Raw genomic sequence first — 16,620 nt, 5'->3', positions numbered from 1 at the left:
TTAGGTTAAATTGTGTGTGGAAAAGTTATAATCGGACTGGTAGGCCTAGTCCGATTTAACACTGCAAAACAGAAGTAGCAGCTGGCAATGGAAGTCGATAAATAATTTCCGGGTCAGAGCAATCGGAAAAAATAAATAACAAAATCAGTTTTGGGCCTGAGGCCGTTTTTTAAACATTCTACTTTTGATCTGATCATGAAATCAAAAGTCTGAAAAACAAAGCATTATTTGTTGGTTTGTATCACATTCATAAACAAATAATGAAAAAACAAGTGCTTTTTTCGTTTTTTCATTTTGGATTCTCAATTGAATATCAAATAAACGAATGATACACGGACCCTCGTGCCTATTTCAATTTGGATATTTTATTCTCTCTGGTTTCTATGCCCCGGAAGTTATGCAGCTATGCTGCCTAGCGCGTATTTTAAGTTTTTGGATGCATCAGTCTGTATCGGTGGATGTTATTCTACCATGGCTGCCATTTAGATCCATGCTAAATACATGAAAGAGTTGTTTGGAGCAGGCAAAACACATGCAGAAATTTCCGCCACACTGAAGAAAAATGGAATTAAGATGTGTTCACAATGGGTATTCGAAGATTTTGTGAGAAACACAACCTAAGACGCAAAGGATTGGTTACCGATGCAGAGTTGGAAAGAGCTGTTATGGGCTCGATAGGTGAGGTATGTATCTTTCACGTTATCTGTCTGGCTATGAAGTAGACCTAGGATCACATCGACAAAGGCATGTTTTCTCATCACCAGACAGGCCCATTGTATGGCCGTAAGTTCACGACTGGGTACCTGGCAACGAGGGGAGTGCGTGCAGCAGAACGTCGAGTCGGGAAGGTACTGGGAGATATCCATCGGCCGTACCATGAGCAACGATGTCAGGTTAATTGGCTCTTTATTTTGTCTCGTCACCATATTCTTAATATAACATGTCATGATGTGTGTGCACTAATGTGACGATGTCCAATCAAACAGGGTGCGCGAAATCTGAGTCCCGTCCCCTATCAAGGCTGCTACATGGGCCATCAACTACATATGGACCAAAATGAAAAATTAGTGATGTTTGAGGTGACTCATGTCCTAGCCGTGGATGGCTACAGTGGTAACATCGCTCATTCCAGTATGCCTGTTAAAAACAACCTTGTCATCTATGAGGAAGTTTACAGGTGACTCAGCCTAACACACACACACACACACACTCTAATTCAAGCTTCTCATTCTTGATGGGAAATCTCAAAATAGTTTGCATAATATCATGTTAAAGTGCTTTAATATGCAGGGTAAGAAAAAAATACGCTTAGGTGCCATATTAACCTCATTTGCACCTTATTCCAGATCTGCAGTGATCCGTCATGGGATGTGGGATCAAGTACGCGTTGATCATGGAAGGGAGTTTTTTTACATGTGCCTGTACATGCAAGAGAGGTTATCAGGACGAAGACACAACACCAGTGGCCCACCATACCGACAAACCACATCTACAATGGTAAAATAATGCAGATATGGATTGGGGGTGGTGCACAGAACATTGATTAGTTAGGGACTTGTATGACTAATAGTTATACTCACTGTGCTTTTTGCTATCAACAGAATCATCGGGTGGAGAGGATATGGTCAGAGGTAAACCAACGAGTTAATTATCCACTTAAAGAAGCCCTAATTCAGCTGCAGGACCAAGAACTAATTGATATGGAGGATGATTTAACCAAATACTGCACCTCAAACCTTACCCGCACGTTAAGTGAGATTGGCTTATGCAGAATGATTCAAGCATGGAATGCCCACAGAGTGCCAGGTATGCTAAACTGCCTAACACAACCACAGCATTATCAGTAGTAGCCTATATGCAGCCCAGTCATCCTCAGTAGCCCATAAGATTAGCTCTATGTGTGTATAGATGAGGAGCTCTGCTGTTAACACACATCTGCCACGTCCCTACTCTACCTATTAGGTTGTGACCACCTACCCAATACTGAGCGTTTGTTGCCCAAACAGCATGTACTATTCACGTCACCCTTAACATAATTATCATCAATAATTTCCGCAATGGTAGCTTGGTATCTCATTTGTTGGATTATCAGACCAACATCAAGTAGGAACATGACACACAATAACATCTGAGTTGCTATGCTGTAAGTTGTTTTGCCATTACAAGTTGGCCCTTGTCAATCAAATCCATACACCTGCTCATTTCCTCTTTCCTTGTAGGACGTGGGACCCAATGACCTGGCAGCAGGTGGCTGTCCTGTCAAAATCGCAGAGGCGCTGCTTCCCAGTGCCTCTATCGTGGCAAAAATGTATGAAGCGGAGTTGTGTTCCTCGCTGACTTTGACAATTTGCAAATGACCCCTTTCCATCTGAGGAGGACAAATGTCGTGCGGAGGAGATGTTTGCACACCTATACCCTGATGTCTCTGTGTTGTTTAATGATGCTGTAAATGACAACTACATAGCGCTTCAAAACGCGCTGTGCAACCTTATAGATGTTACCCAAAGGCAGATATAAATACACCTGTGTCCCCAGTTGTTAGTGTATGGCTAGAATTCTTGCCTGTTTTGTAAAAATAAAAATATTTTCTTTTTTTCTTTAATGGATTAATGGAAGTGCAGTATCAAAAATAAAGTGCAGCATCAAAATACATAATACAATGGCTGTTTAACAATTGGAACATTTTCTCTGATAGGACAGAAACATTTAAAGTGCAAATCTGGTGTAGATTGATGCATAGACCTTTGAGGTCACCTGGTGCTGTACATAGGAAATTGAACAAGGAATTTTGGCACAGCTTAGACTGAAATATGGACAGGGATGTAAAGCTGTTTTAATGGGACATAGAACCTTTGATTCTGTTGCCCATTAGGTCAGCTTTACTTCACTTCCCATAGTTCCGTCTATGTTGTTTTCTTGTTCAATTTCCAATGTACAGCACCAGGTGGCCAACAACAGGCAGGGGCGCCTTAATACCACCTGAGGCCCCTGGGCTACATGTCTTTAAGGCCCCCCACACCGCAAATATTAATTATGATTAAATGATACCTGGCCTGCTATCTGACCCGCCTATTTACCAGAGGTGGAAAAAGTACGAAAATATTGTACTCAAGTAAAAGTACCAATACCTTGATGAAATATTACTCAAGTACAAGTTAAAATACCGATCTGAAAATGTACTCAAGTAAAAGTAAAAAGTAGTTCATTTAAAATGTACTTTAAGTAAAAGTTACTTAGTTACTTTTTTTTTTTTGGGGGGGGGGGGGGGGGTACCAGAACAACCAGTTTTACCTGAGACTTTCTAATGAGGAGATACAGCACTCAAAAAATCCTCCATAGTAATGCATGTGGTTAGTTTGTAACGCCAATATGGCAGTTGTCTACACATATCACAACCCTTCCACGGCAAAACGTCGACATGTAAATACATTGAGCCAATCATGTGGTGTGTTGTGAATACATTGAGCCAATCATGTGGTGTGCTGTGAAGACATCGTGTCAATCATCTGTTGTGATCTCGCTGCTGGAGCAAGATTGGTGTCGTGAAGCCTTACGCACACGCATTTCTGCCGAAATAGATGCACGATAAGTGCCCAAAAAGTGTTGCAATATGGCCGCCGAGTGGAGGTACTTGCCTGATAAGGACGTTGAGAAATGGAGATCTATGTGAAAAATCACCGGAGTTCTCCTTTAAGTTTGAGCAGTAGTTGATTTTCAAAGTTAGTTACACTCATCCTTGGGTCGCTTTGCAGTGAACAGTAATCCAGCACAACTGAAAAGCCCCTCACAAGCAGCTGAGGCAGGCAGGCCAATGTTGAGTTGCAGAGTTTTTTTTATATTTGGAAACGAGCAGAAGGTTCAGCAGATTAAAGGGCGTCGAACTGGGGGGGAAAGTGGGAAGGAGAGGGCCCTTGAAAAGTGGAATACAGGGGGCACAACATTTTCACCAGGCATTAGTAATAACTCCAGTAACCCACACATAAAAAATCCAAACAACTCCATAAGTAGAGTCATGTGTAATGAAGTGGAATAACACAGGGAAAAAGTATTGAACACGCTAAGAAAAAGCACTAAGGCAAGGAAAGGGAAGGAACGAGCTGGAATCTGTAAGTAGTTAGAGTAGTTATCCTTTCTATTTGTGCAAATTAATATAAGCTTGTTTAGTAGCCTACATATTGATGGGCTATAAAAAGGTTTTTCATTACCAAGGTGTCACACAAGAAACATTTCATGATGGATAAAAGCAAAAAGCTCTCCCAAGACCTTTGCAACCTTATTGTTGCAAAACATATCAATGAAACTGGTTACAGATGCATTTCAAAACTTCAGAATCTTCCAGTAAGCAGCATGGGAGCCATTATCTGCAAGTGGAAGAAACATCACTGCATCATCAACCGGCCTTGCACAGGATCTCCTCGCAATATTTCTGACCAGGGAGTCAGAAGGATAGTCAATTCCAAGAGCCAAGGACCACTCGGAGAAAGCTCCAGAAAGACTTGAAGGCAGCCAATTCAATTAAATTCAATTAAACAGTTCTGGAAGTAACTAAAGATCAGGATTCACAAGAGGGACCCCTGGAATCTGTTTAGAACAATGGGCCAAAATCACACCTGATACTGCAACTAATACATTTTGTCATACAGGAAAATGTCTTGAAGCTGTCTTTACAAACAAAGGCTTTTCCACAGAGTGTTGAAGAAAAATCTTAGTAGGCACCTTCAATACGTTTTTCCTGTGTCATTCCACTTTAATACACAAAACTCTTATGTTTGGATTTTTTATGTGTGTTAATATAATGTGTGGTGAAAATTTCGAATAGACTCACTGGAAGTTTAGGCTAATTACTGAAAAAAAAATTAAGCGTTCAATACTTATTTCCACCATATATTTATTTTACCTGAATATTTTAACTTCCAAATGAAATGTCAAAATGAATGTCAGACGAAATGTAAAGTTTGACTGACTGGATTTTGTAAACAAAACATAGTGAAAACTGTCTAAGGTCACTCTCACTCTCCCTTGCTAAAGAGCTAATGGTTTAGTCCGCCTGCACGATTCATATCTTTTATTTATTTAGTTGAGCATTGCTAGTAGTGGACCGCTAATTGTTTTGCTGCTGGTGCAATGTCTTTCTCCAAGAAAGCCAAGTCAAGTTACTAAAAACAAAGGCCAAAACAGGAAAAAGAGAGACATCAAAATGAGGGGAAACAACTGCTAATAAACTTCTTTCCAAAGAAAGGTGAGCACAAACGTCAAAACACGAAATCCCATGGTGTTTGCTTGAATATCGCCGCAATCAAACTTGAATTTCCCCTTGAGGATCAATAAAGTATCTATCTATCTATCTATCTATCTATCTATCTATCATTGGTGCTAAAACGAACTGAGACAACCCATTGGAATAGCGGAAAATACACTTTCATAGGTTAGGCTAATCTGATGCATCTCGTGATCCAGCTCCATCTCCATCAATTTCAGAAAGACTGCATGGCGCCAGCTTGATTCATTAGTTGTAGGCTACATGCTGATCATTATCACTAGGCTAGTGGTTTAGGGCGCGATTTTTTTTTCTCTCCCTTTCTGTTTTCGTTAGTCTTAACTTTTTTTTTTACTCAAGTAACGGATGGGATTTTTGATGTAGCGAAGTACAATATTTCACTCAAAATGTAATCAAGTAAAATTTAAAATACCGATTTTATAAACTACTTAAAAAATACAAAATACACAGAAAAACTACTCAATACAGTAACGTGAGTAAATGTATTTCGTTACTTTCCACCTCTGCTATTTACATAACGTGCGCTTTTGGTTAATAAAGCCTAACATGCAGTGTAGCCTATCATTATTGAGCCTATGTAAAACATTTATATAAACAGGAACAGAAAGCCCTCAAAGTAATACGCCACCCCTAGGTGAAATTGGGTCACTCCCCGCAGTCCCTAGAGTTGGAGGAGTGAGCCAAAGCGTTTTATAGCCGACCCAGCCATTGTCCTAATCTAGAAACAGCCCGGTTAGTTTTAGCTTAGCGTAGTCGCTGTAATCCGGCCAAATCAGCTAGCATGTCGTTGCAAAAGTGAATCAAATAACTTAAGATTTGTTATAATTATTTCTCGTAACCTGTACATTCACATCGAGTACAAATATCAATGCAAATTAACACGAAGGGATTTACTAGACCAATTTAGATTTGGAACTATTTTCGGGCATAGCACCGGCAAAGCACCGCTGCCAGGCGCAAAGACATCACGCAGCATCTGAAAACCCTCAATTTTCGGCAATACACCAGCGTGACTACCAAGTTCTCTGCTACTAGGCTGACTGTTTGTGCTGTGCAGAGTGGGATAAAATACTGCCATCGATGGTGGGCAACGCTCCCGAAGAGATGCTGCGTGATGTCTTTGCGCCTGGCAGCGGTGCTATGCCCACACTTGCTATGCTTTCTGCACAGCACAAACACTCCATTTCAGTCAGCATGGGTTGACTCCTCCAACTCTAGGGACTGCGGGGAGTGACCCAATTTCACCTAGGGGTGGCGTATTCTTTTAATCACGTCAGCCTACCCATGACATCGCTTATCAAAAAGGCTAGCCTGCACGAAAACAAGCGTTTGGCGAACTCTGGCTGTAGCTGGCTAAGTTAAAAGATGGGTTACACATATGGACGTTTCAAGCTTTCAGACGTGCATGTGTTTGTCGTGTCGGGGGGGTTCACCAGGAGGGTTTTTTTTTTATTCTGTCTACATAACACACCATTTTTTAAACGCAGTTTGGGACAGAAATACTTTTAGCCTACAGAACAAGCAGCTGGCTCATGTGACGTGAACATTAGCTAGGCCAGGGGTCGGGAGTGGATGATGAGAGGCTGTGTGTGTGTGTGTGTGTGTGTGTGTTTATAGAGTGGATGATGAGAGGCTGTGTGTGTGTGTGTGTGTGTGTGTGTGTTTATAGAGTGGATGATGAGAGGCTGTGTGTGTGTGTGTTTATAGAGTGGATGATGAGAGGCTGTGTGTGTGTGTGTGTGTGTTTATAGAGTGGATGATGAGAGGCTGTGTGTGTGTGTGTGTGTGTGTGTGTTTATAGAGTGGATGATGAGAGGCTGTGTGTGTGTGTGTGTGTGTGTGTTTAGAGCAGGGGTCGGGAACCTATGGCTGGCGAGCCATGTGTCTCTTTTGGGGACTGCATCTGGCTCTCGGACAAACCTGCCATTAGTTTACTCAATAAGTCATGAATCATTTTGGTACTGTATTAAATTAAAAATGGACCTGCTGAAATCAAAATGTTAAAATAGTGTTCGAAATATAATATATGTTCTGTTCTCTACCGCTGAAGTTCACGGTTACGTCGATGTACTGTACAGATATGAAAAACGCGTTTTTTTATTGGACAATGCTGTGCCGAGATAACATTCCATCCGCTGATGCTTTACTTAAAAATTCAGCTAGCTAACGGTATCTAAAACAAAGAAAATGGCGAAGAGAAAAAAAGATGACGACTACCGATCCTTTCACCATGAATGGACGGAAGAGTTTGCGTTTGTGGAGAGAGGAGGCTGCTGTGTGTCTCGTATGCAATGACAAAATCGCATCGATGAAACGGTCAAATATAAAGCGCCACTTCATGACAAGACACACTGTGTTTGCAGCCAAATATCCAGCGGGGGAGATCAGAAAGAAAGCCTGTCAAGAGCTACAGAGGAAAGTCCAGGCTAGTCAGCAGCAACTCTGTGTGTGGACCAGGCAGGGGGACTTTAATTCGGCCAGCTTTGTCGGCTCTTTAGCGATCGTGAGGAACGGAAAGCCTTTCACTGATGGCGAGTATGCCAAAACGTTCATGCTTGATGTGGCTAATGAACTTTTTGATGACTTCACGGATAAAGAGAAGATAATTAAACGCATACAAGACATGCCTCTGTCAGCAAGAACCGTTCACGATCGTGCCATTATGATGGCAAATCAAGTGGAGGAAACACAAGTGAGGGATATAAATGCAGCGCTGTACTTCTCCCTCGCTTTGGATGAATCAGCTGACGTAAGTCATCTTTCCCAGTTCAGTGTGATTGCGAGATATGTTGCCGGTGGCGCAATGCGTGAGGAAAGTCTTGCTGGTTTGCCAATGAAGGGGTCAACGAGAGGGGAGGATTTATTCAAGGCGTTCATGGAGTTTGCCCAGGAAAAGAATCTACCAATGGACAAACTCATTTCGGTGTGTACCGATGGTGCTCCATGTATGGTGGGGAAAAACAGAGGATTTGTGGCGCTTCTTCGTCAACACGAGAACAGACCGATCCTCAGCCTTCACTGTATTCTGCATCAGGAGGCGCTTTGTGCGCAAATGTGTGGCGAGCAGCTTGGTGAGGTGATGTCGCTGGTCATTCGGGTAGTCAACTTCATCGTTGCTAGAGCTTTACATGATCGCCAGTTCAAAACACTGATGGATGAAGTTGGGAATACTTACCCTGGTCTGGTTCTGCACAGCAAAGTCCGGTGGTTGTCACGAGGGAAGGTGCTCAGCTGGTTCGCGGTTTGCCTGAGTGAAATCCGGACTTGGATATGAAAGGTGTCGAGCATCCTGAGCTAGGCAACACTGAGTGGCTCCTGAAGTTCTACTACCTTGTAGACATGTCAGCACATCTAAACCAACTCAACGTGAAAATGCAAGGCATTGGAAATACAGTCGCATCCCTTCAACAAACAGTGTTCGCATTTGAGAACAAGCTGGAGCTCTTCATTGAATCGGAACGGGCCGTTTACTGCACTTTGAAAAACTGAGGGAGTTTAAAGATGCCTGCACAGCAAGTGATCCCGCTCGACATGTTGACACCCAACAGCTAGTTGGCATGACATCTAATCTCCTTCAGTCGTTCAAAGCACGTTTTAGAGATTTTCGTGAGCACAGTGGTCTTTTCCAACACATCACTCATCCACACGAGTGCGCACTGGACGCAGCAGAGCTGAGTTACATTCCTGGTGTGTCTATCGGAGAGTTCGAGCTTGAGGTCGCTGATCTGAAGGCCTCAGACACGTGGGTGAATAAGTTCAAGTCCCTGACAGAAGATTTTGAAAAACTTGCACGACAACAAGCAGATCTGGCCAGCCAACACAAGTGGACAGAAATGAAAAATCTTCCACACGCAGACGAGCTGATTGTCAAAACATGGAATGCGCTTCCAGTCACATACCGCACACTGCAGCGAGTGAGCATTGCTGTATTGACGATGTTTGGATCTACGTATACATGTGAGCAGTCCTTCTCTCATCTAAAACACATCAAGACCAACCTAAGATCACGTCTGACTGATGACAGCCTCAACGCCTGCATGAAGCTTAACCTCACCGCGTTTTAACCAGACTACAAAGCCATCAGCAAAACGATGCAGCACCAGAAGTCTCATTAATGGTGAGAAGTGTTTGTTTTTTGGAAGCTTCAAAATAACAACGTGGGAGGGTGTGAGAGAGGTGAGGCCGCCACAGAGACTTGTGACTTTATGGGCCACTTATTTGACTCTTTAAAATAAAAAGAAAAAGAAAAGAGAAACCAACAACAAAAAAGACAAGAAAAAAAGAAAATATGATTGTAAATGTGTTTTGTGATTGTAAAATGTGAATTGTTGATGTTAAAGTAAGTTTTGAGACTTGAGAGTAAGTTTTGTTAACAAAAAGAAACAGGTTGCTGAAATAAGTTAAGCAGCAAAGTAGTTAAATTCATGCAATAAAATTCATGTTTGATACAGGGACAGGTCTTCCAGCACAAGGGCAGAATAAACCCCTGAAGACTTCTTACTTACCTGTTATCAATAAAAGTAATAACTTGAAAGTACATTCTGAAATTGTTGGTCTTAATTGAAATACATGTATTTAATTGTATTCTGTGTTTTTAAAAATGGTATGGCTCTCACAAAAATTTATTTTTAAAAAATGGGCGTTTATGGCTCTCTCCACCAAAAAGGTTCCTGACCCCTGGGCTAGGCCTACCTTATGCATTATCACTACGTAGGCTACCCTACATGGAGACATATCTCACGTTAACAATGGAGAAAACATAACAAATGGGTTAGCACAAACTTAGCTATTGATGAACGGAGATGTAGACCACTAATTAATTTCTTTGCGCAGCAGCCCATGTTCTGCGTTCACTCTAGTGAAACAAGTAAAATACATGTTTTTAAAGCCGTTTCATTGCCAGGCTATTTGCTACGATATTTACCTGCTATATTTTCATGGACAGTTACAGGAATCAACGTCATTTGTTATCGTTGCTTCAATCCTATCCATGTTATCTCCAGAGTTTGTAAGTTTGTCAGTCAGTTTCAGCCTCTCCTCTAGCTCCTCTACACACCCGTTGGGATTTATTAAGTTTTGTTACATTTTGTTACACTTTAGAAGAGAAGACAAAGGGGGCCTCTGCAAGGATGTCATTGCCTTTGTGTGATGTGCTCAATTATGTAGGCTAGCTCCAGAGTAGGCTATGACTGACGCTGCGAATACGGACACGGCCGTTTATATTGATAATAATTATTATTAGGAGGCCCCTCATTGGTCGAGGCCCCTGGGCTGAAGCCCAGGTAAGCCCCTGCATTAAGGCGCCAGTGCCAGCAGGGCAATGAGTCAAATTTACACCAGATTTGCCCTGTCTTTTGTCTTCAATGAAATGCAACATGTATCAAAAATACAAAGGCTGTATAACAATTGGAACACTCTCTCTCTCTCATAGAGCAGAATATCACTTTAGAAGAAACATACACTGTAAAATTGCAGTGGCATCATTGCTAAACAATAAAACATCAATTTTGAGTATTAAGTATACAATACAATCTATTACCGTAAGTATAAAAGTGCTGTGCTGAACTCTCAAATAAAACATGAATAGATATATTCATATATGTTCTTACTCCTTCAATACATCCCCCAGTGCTGACATGACTTCAGCCAGGCCAACGAGCTTGTGAGGGTTGAAATGTTCCGCCCTGCATTTAGGGCGTGATGTGTTCTCCAGTCGCAATCTGTGGATACAGGCACCACAGCCTGTGATGCTGTTGCAGCACACTGACACATATGGGTCAGTGACTGGGTCTGAAATAATGGAAACAATCTTTAAAATATAATACTGTCTGATTGTCATATGGGGTGGTGAGATCTTTCACATCAGCTGTTTCACTGCATTTCAAACTATCCAATGGTTGATGTAAATTCATGCAATACACTAGGTGCACAAAAAGGCTCTCGGTAGGCTTGTTTGTTTCCTGTGGCGCCAGGTGTGTTTGAACCTGCTGCTATTCTGAATGTAATTAGTGTCTACACGGACCCGGTTGGGTGTTGCACCTAGTGAATCAGTGTGTTACAATAAAGAAGGACGTGTAGACACTAATTACATTCAGAATAAAGCCTTACAAAGCCTTACTTGTACAAATTATACACGCAAATGCGTGTTTAACTGCATCAACCTGGGCTGACATCAGGGACAGTACGGTCCTACAATCGGAGCCCACGGACTGCACCAGCTTGTTGATCTGTTACAGTACTTCTCCAAGGCCCTGGGAGGCTAGAACAATTTCCTCGATTTGACACTTCACTTCATCAAGGCCTGTATTTTCACGGTGACTGAAAAGCAGACAGAGCAAACAACACAACAGATAGGTCAAAATAGTGTCATCTGTTAAAAAAACAGTGTAGAAAACTGTAAAATACTGTATCTATAATGTAGAATGAGGGGTCAAAGATACAGCTTTAACTGACAATTTCTATCTATCACATTGGCTCTATCTCGGTCTCTCACGGCTGTCTTGCACAAACACACAAACAGAGGGATTTCATTAGTATTGTTTGCCTCTGCAAAGCACACTAAGAACTTCTATTAAGATACCTTGTTCTTCGTCTCTTGGGTGCAGAATGCTGCCTCAAGTCTTCCTCCTTCACAGCATATATTTTCCGTACATTTTGTTTCCAAAATGCAGATCCTGTAAAAAAGATCATTTATTTCAGAATTACCTCATGTTATTGACATGAGAGGCAGTAGTGGCACAGAGGCAGACGAGTCGGCTAGCCAGAGTCAGGAGGGCTACTGGTTCGAGCCCCGCATGCTCTCTGTCCAAATCTCTGTCCAAGTGTAATTGAGCAAAACACTGAACCCCAAAACTCAGTCCATTTACCATTAACATGAGATAGCTTAAAACAGAAATGCCCTTTTCCCTCCTATCTACTGACCTCATTTCCTAGGTGTAACCCGTGGAGACAATACATTTTGTGATCTGTGGAGGCCTTTGGAAATACAAGATGACAAATGCAGTATGCTTCCAGATACAAATGAGACTGAGATGATGATTGGCTGGTAATGGCCATGCTAAGAGCAAGTCTTTCAGCTGATGACATGTATGATGTTCTTCAGACATAAAGTATTTAACAATAGCCCCCTCTGGTCCCCTCTGAGTCCACAATCGGGTTTCCCTGACCATCAGTGAGGACGTAGGTCTCCTCTTCTCCAAGGGCACTACTAACTTTGCTAAGTATGCCCTCAACAGAGGCCTCAAACTCAGAAAATCGCACTACCAGTGACTGACTGGACTCTGGCTTGCCATTGGTCATGTTTGCGATGAAGATGGTAGTTCAATAAACACACACACACAATTGCAACAACTTAATTTGAGTGTAAGACTATTCCACACAGTTAAGTCCTTTGACATGTGAATTTACTTTATTATGGTTGAAGGACCAGACATTAAGATAACAGCATATATTCTCTAGGACAGTGGTTGAATCTAAGCATAGATGAGCGAGAAAGTTGCACTCAACTCAATTAAAGTAAATGGGGTTTGGATGAGTAAAACAATACTGGGTGATGAAAAAGTAAACACACTCAAGCTATAGCTCTTTATTTGTTTAATGGAAGCATGTCCCAGACGGACGCGTTTCGGCCTATGCTGTCTTCAGCGTCCAAGTAGTTGTGGTAGAAAATGTAGGCCCCCAAATAAGTGCAAAGTTCACATACTGACCTTTGAAAGGCTTTTGCTGCGGAAGCTCTTGCTGCTGCAGAGGCCCTTAGCAGAGGCTGGGCCAGATGCTGCAGAGGCCCTTAGCAGAGGCTGGGCCAGATGCTGCAGAGGCCCTTAGCAGAGGCTGGGCCAGATGCTGCAGAGGCCCTTAGCAGAGGCTGGGCCAGATGCTGCAGAGGCCCTTAGCAGAGGCCAGATGCTGCAGAGGCCCTTAGCAGAGGCTGGGCCAGATGCTGCAGAGGCCCTTAGCAGAGGCCAGATGCTGCAGAGGCCCTTAGCAGAGGCTGGGCCAGATGCTGCAGAGGCCCTTAGCAGAGGCTGGGCCAGATGCTGCAGAGGCCCTTAGCAGAGGCTGGGCCAGATGCTGCAGAGGCCCTTAGCAGAGGCTGGGCCAGATGCTGCAGAGGCCCTTAGCAGAGGCCAGATGCTGCAGAGGCCCTTAGCAGAGGCCCTTAGCAGAGGCCAGATGCTGCAGAGGCCCTTAGCAGAGGCCAGATGCTGCAGAGGCCCTTAGCAGAGGCCCTTAGCAGAGGCCCTTAGCAGAGGCTGGGCCAGATGCTGCAGAGGCCCTTAGCAGAGGCTGGGCCAGATGCTGCAGAGGCCCTTAGCAGAGGCCCTTAGCAGAGGCCCTTAGCAGAGGCCCTTAGCAGAGGCCCTTAGCAGAGGCCAGATGCTGCGGTGGCCGATGGGAAAAGAAAATCTAGTTCCAGGTAGTTCCACTATCACCGCAACCCTCATAGTGGGCCTTGTCCACCAGCGCCATGGAACTGAAATGGCCATAGTGGGCCTTGTCCACCAGCGCCATGGAACTGAAATGGCCATAGTGGGCCTTGTCCACCAGCGCCATGGAACTGAAATGGCCATAGTGGGCCTTGTCCACCAGCGCCATGGAACTGAAATGGCCATAGTGGGCCTTGTCCACCAGCGCCATGGAACTAAAATGGCCATCGCTTTCCTCAGGGAAAATTGCCGTATTTGTGTCGTCAGTCAGGTAAAGGGTATGCTCAACCACCTATACAAATACAAATAGTGCAAGGTTAATCAAGGAGCAATATTAATATTGGTACTATAGTATTAACTGTAACCCACCCTCTGAAGCCTTTCGTGACACATAAAAATACATTTTAATGACCCTGATGTGTTCTATATTCTTAATAGTAGTCCTGGAAAGTATTTTTTGATTCATTAAAACTTAAATGGTTTTGAGCCATTTAAAATCGTGTAAACTTATAGCTGTGCGTTGCATGTTCGTAGACTGTGTGCTCCTCCGTCTGCTGACAGCCAGGGCGTCATTTCTTCCTGCGGGACAATCCGTGTGGGAGAAGTCGACAGGGGGAGAGATACAACAACTTCATTTTGTGGTGTTTATCGCACAATTTTGTCCTCGGGACAACATAGGCTATCAGTGATTAGCCTAAATGCAGAACAACCATTGACCTATGGGTCTCTAGGCTACTACTGCTACTACAGGTTAGGTGGCGCAGGGCCCCGGCTCAGCTAACACCTACTTCAAATGACTCAAAATAACTTTTAAGTTTAAATGAATCAAGGACTCAATCAAGCACCAGGACTGCTATTAATAATGTAGAACATGTCAGGGTCATCAAAATGTATGTTCTATATATACAGTCTATGGTATTTTGATTGGTGTATATTTGAAATAAACTTTAAATTAAATATTGGAAATAGAGGTCGAAATCTGTTTTTTTGTTTGACACTAAAACGGAATAATGAAATAACAAACTGTTTTCCCATTTTATTGTTTTTCATTCTTAATTGAAATTCAAAAGAACAAATGGTACACGTTCAAAAGAACGAATGGAACACGGACCACCGTCGTGCTGCTGAAAGTTATTTTTTTAATTTTGGTTTTCTTTCCCGATGGAGCCTTCCGGTGCACAGACTGATGACCTGACTCCTGACAGGGACATCATTACAGATGCAGAGGTTGAGGCTACCAGACAGTTCATTGCATGTTTGGGAGATTTATCACTAATCAGTGAGGAGTTGCTGATTTGTTACATCAACGAGTTGGACCATGTGAAGCTGCACATGGGCATCACGGGGGAGTCCGGTTCTGGTAAATCCTCGTTTGTGAATGCCCTCCGGGCCTTGGGGGACGACGAAGAGCAGTCTGCTCCAACAGGACCAGTGGAGACCACCATGGAGCCCACAGCTTACCCCCACCCCAAGTACCCAAACATCATCTTGTGGGATCTGCAGGCATTGGACCCCCCCATTTTAAAGCTGAGGAGGACCTGGAGAAAGTCCAATTTCACCGTTATGACTTTTTCATTCTCATTTCATCAGAACTTAAGAGCAGCTGTGTTCAATTGTGTGAACAGATCCAGGAAATGAAAAAAAGCTCCAAGATCGATAACACCATAAGGGGAGAGAAAAGAGGAACTTTGACCGAGAACAAGTGCTTGATAAAATACGAAAGGAAATGGTAAGAAAACCCAAACACCAAAACTGTAAAAAATAAATAATAATAATAATAATAATAAAAAAACAATTTCAAGATCAACCAATGTCTCCTTATCTCCCCTGTTCCTAAGGCCTCCAGCAATGTAACATAGGATCCCCTGCAGTCTTCCTAATATCCAGCTATGACTTCAGCCTCCTGGAGGAGACTTTGGCAAAAGATCTGCACAAGCATAAGTGTCATGTTCTGCTGCAGTCTCTGCCCAATGTGAACATGAAGATCCACCATAGAAAGGTGGAGGCTCTTAAGGCCAACATATGGCGGATGGCTCTTTTGTCAGCAGCTATGGCCACTGTACCCATCCCAGGCCTTTCATTTGCTATAGACCTGGGAATCCTAGTGACCGAGATCAAACGGTATTATGACACTTTTGGTTTGGATGACGAGTCCCTGGAGAGCCTCTCCAGTCAGATGGAGGTGCCGGTGGAGGAGTTTAAGGCTTGTCTCAGGTCCCCCCTGAACAAGGAGATCAGTGCTGAGGTGGTGGTGAAGATGCTGACCACAGTGGCAGGTGCTGGAGAGGCGGTGGTGGAGTTCTGGCTCAGCACTTTACCCATTCTGGGATCCCTGGCAGCCGGCTCACTGTCATTTGTTACCGTCAAAACCATGCTGGGAAAGTGCCTGCAAGAGCTTGCAGATGATGCTCAGCGAATTCTAGAGAGGGGTCTTCAGTCTAGAGCATGAAAAAAGTATACCAGAGCATTTTACCAAAATTATTCCAGAGCAAGAACTTTTGTTTATGATTTTACAATGTCAAAATGTATGCCGTTCTACAGTACTTTGTCTGTGGTAATGGTAAATGAGATGTTTTGGGATTTAATCTGTTGTCAGGGTCTCTAGACTGGGTCTGTTGGCCGCTGTGTTTTCTTGTGTGACATGTTTGCTCAATGATTTGCCCGCCCCTCCACCTTCCCTTAGTTTCCTCTGTATTTAACTTCTGTGCTTGTATGTGTACCTCTCCAGATTGTCTCTTTTATTTGCTGTCTGCAAGCAGATCTTGTCTATCTGAAGTAGCTTTGCTACTGTTATAAATTATATATTAATAAATATTTTGTGTGCTTAGTTTATCTGTGCTCTGGGCCTTTGAATCAGCCAGCTCTCTTGGTTGTTTTGTTTCCCCACGTTGTATTTTGTGAGTAAAGTTCCCTTTT

General features: G+C 43.1%; 1 protein-coding gene and 1 pseudogene across 1 annotated transcript; both read left to right on the top strand.

The window, feature by feature from the left end:
• Positions 1-246: 246 nt before the first annotated feature.
• On the top strand, positions 247-2,979 carry LOC121685680. The gene is made up of 6 exons (XM_042066340.1): positions 247-683; positions 765-893; positions 987-1,177; positions 1,347-1,497; positions 1,602-1,806; positions 2,220-2,979. The coding sequence occupies exons 1-6, from the start codon at positions 585-587 to the stop codon at positions 2,234-2,236; spliced, it is 792 nt and encodes a 263-aa protein (XP_041922274.1). The 5' UTR covers positions 247-584; the 3' UTR covers positions 2,237-2,979.
• An 11,691-nt stretch (positions 2,980-14,670) lies between these two features.
• LOC121685545 lies at positions 14,671-16,153 on the top strand (annotated as a pseudogene).
• The last annotated feature ends 467 nt before the right edge of the window (positions 16,154-16,620 follow it).

This window comes from Alosa sapidissima, chromosome 16 (genome assembly GCF_018492685.1).
Source record: "Alosa sapidissima isolate fAloSap1 chromosome 16, fAloSap1.pri, whole genome shotgun sequence".
Taxonomy (NCBI): domain Eukaryota; kingdom Metazoa; phylum Chordata; class Actinopteri; order Clupeiformes; family Clupeidae; genus Alosa; species Alosa sapidissima.
Note: the sequence above shows the minus strand (reverse complement) of the source record. Positions and strands in the feature narration are given on the sequence as shown.

What these genes read in the sequence shown, in the direction of transcription:
- LOC121685680 (XM_042066340.1), top strand. Translation starts at nt 585, where the DNA reads ATGGGTATTCGAAGATTTTGTGAGAAACACAACCTAAGACGCAAAGGA. An exon ending in TTATGGGCTCGATAGGTGAG is followed by an intron (nt 684 to 764) that starts GTATGTATCTTT and finishes TCTCATCACCAG; the next exon opens with ACAGGCCCATTGTATGGCCG. An exon ending in ATCTATGAGGAAGTTTACAG is followed by an intron (nt 1,178 to 1,346) that starts GTGACTCAGCCT and finishes ACCTTATTCCAG; the next exon opens with ATCTGCAGTGATCCGTCATG.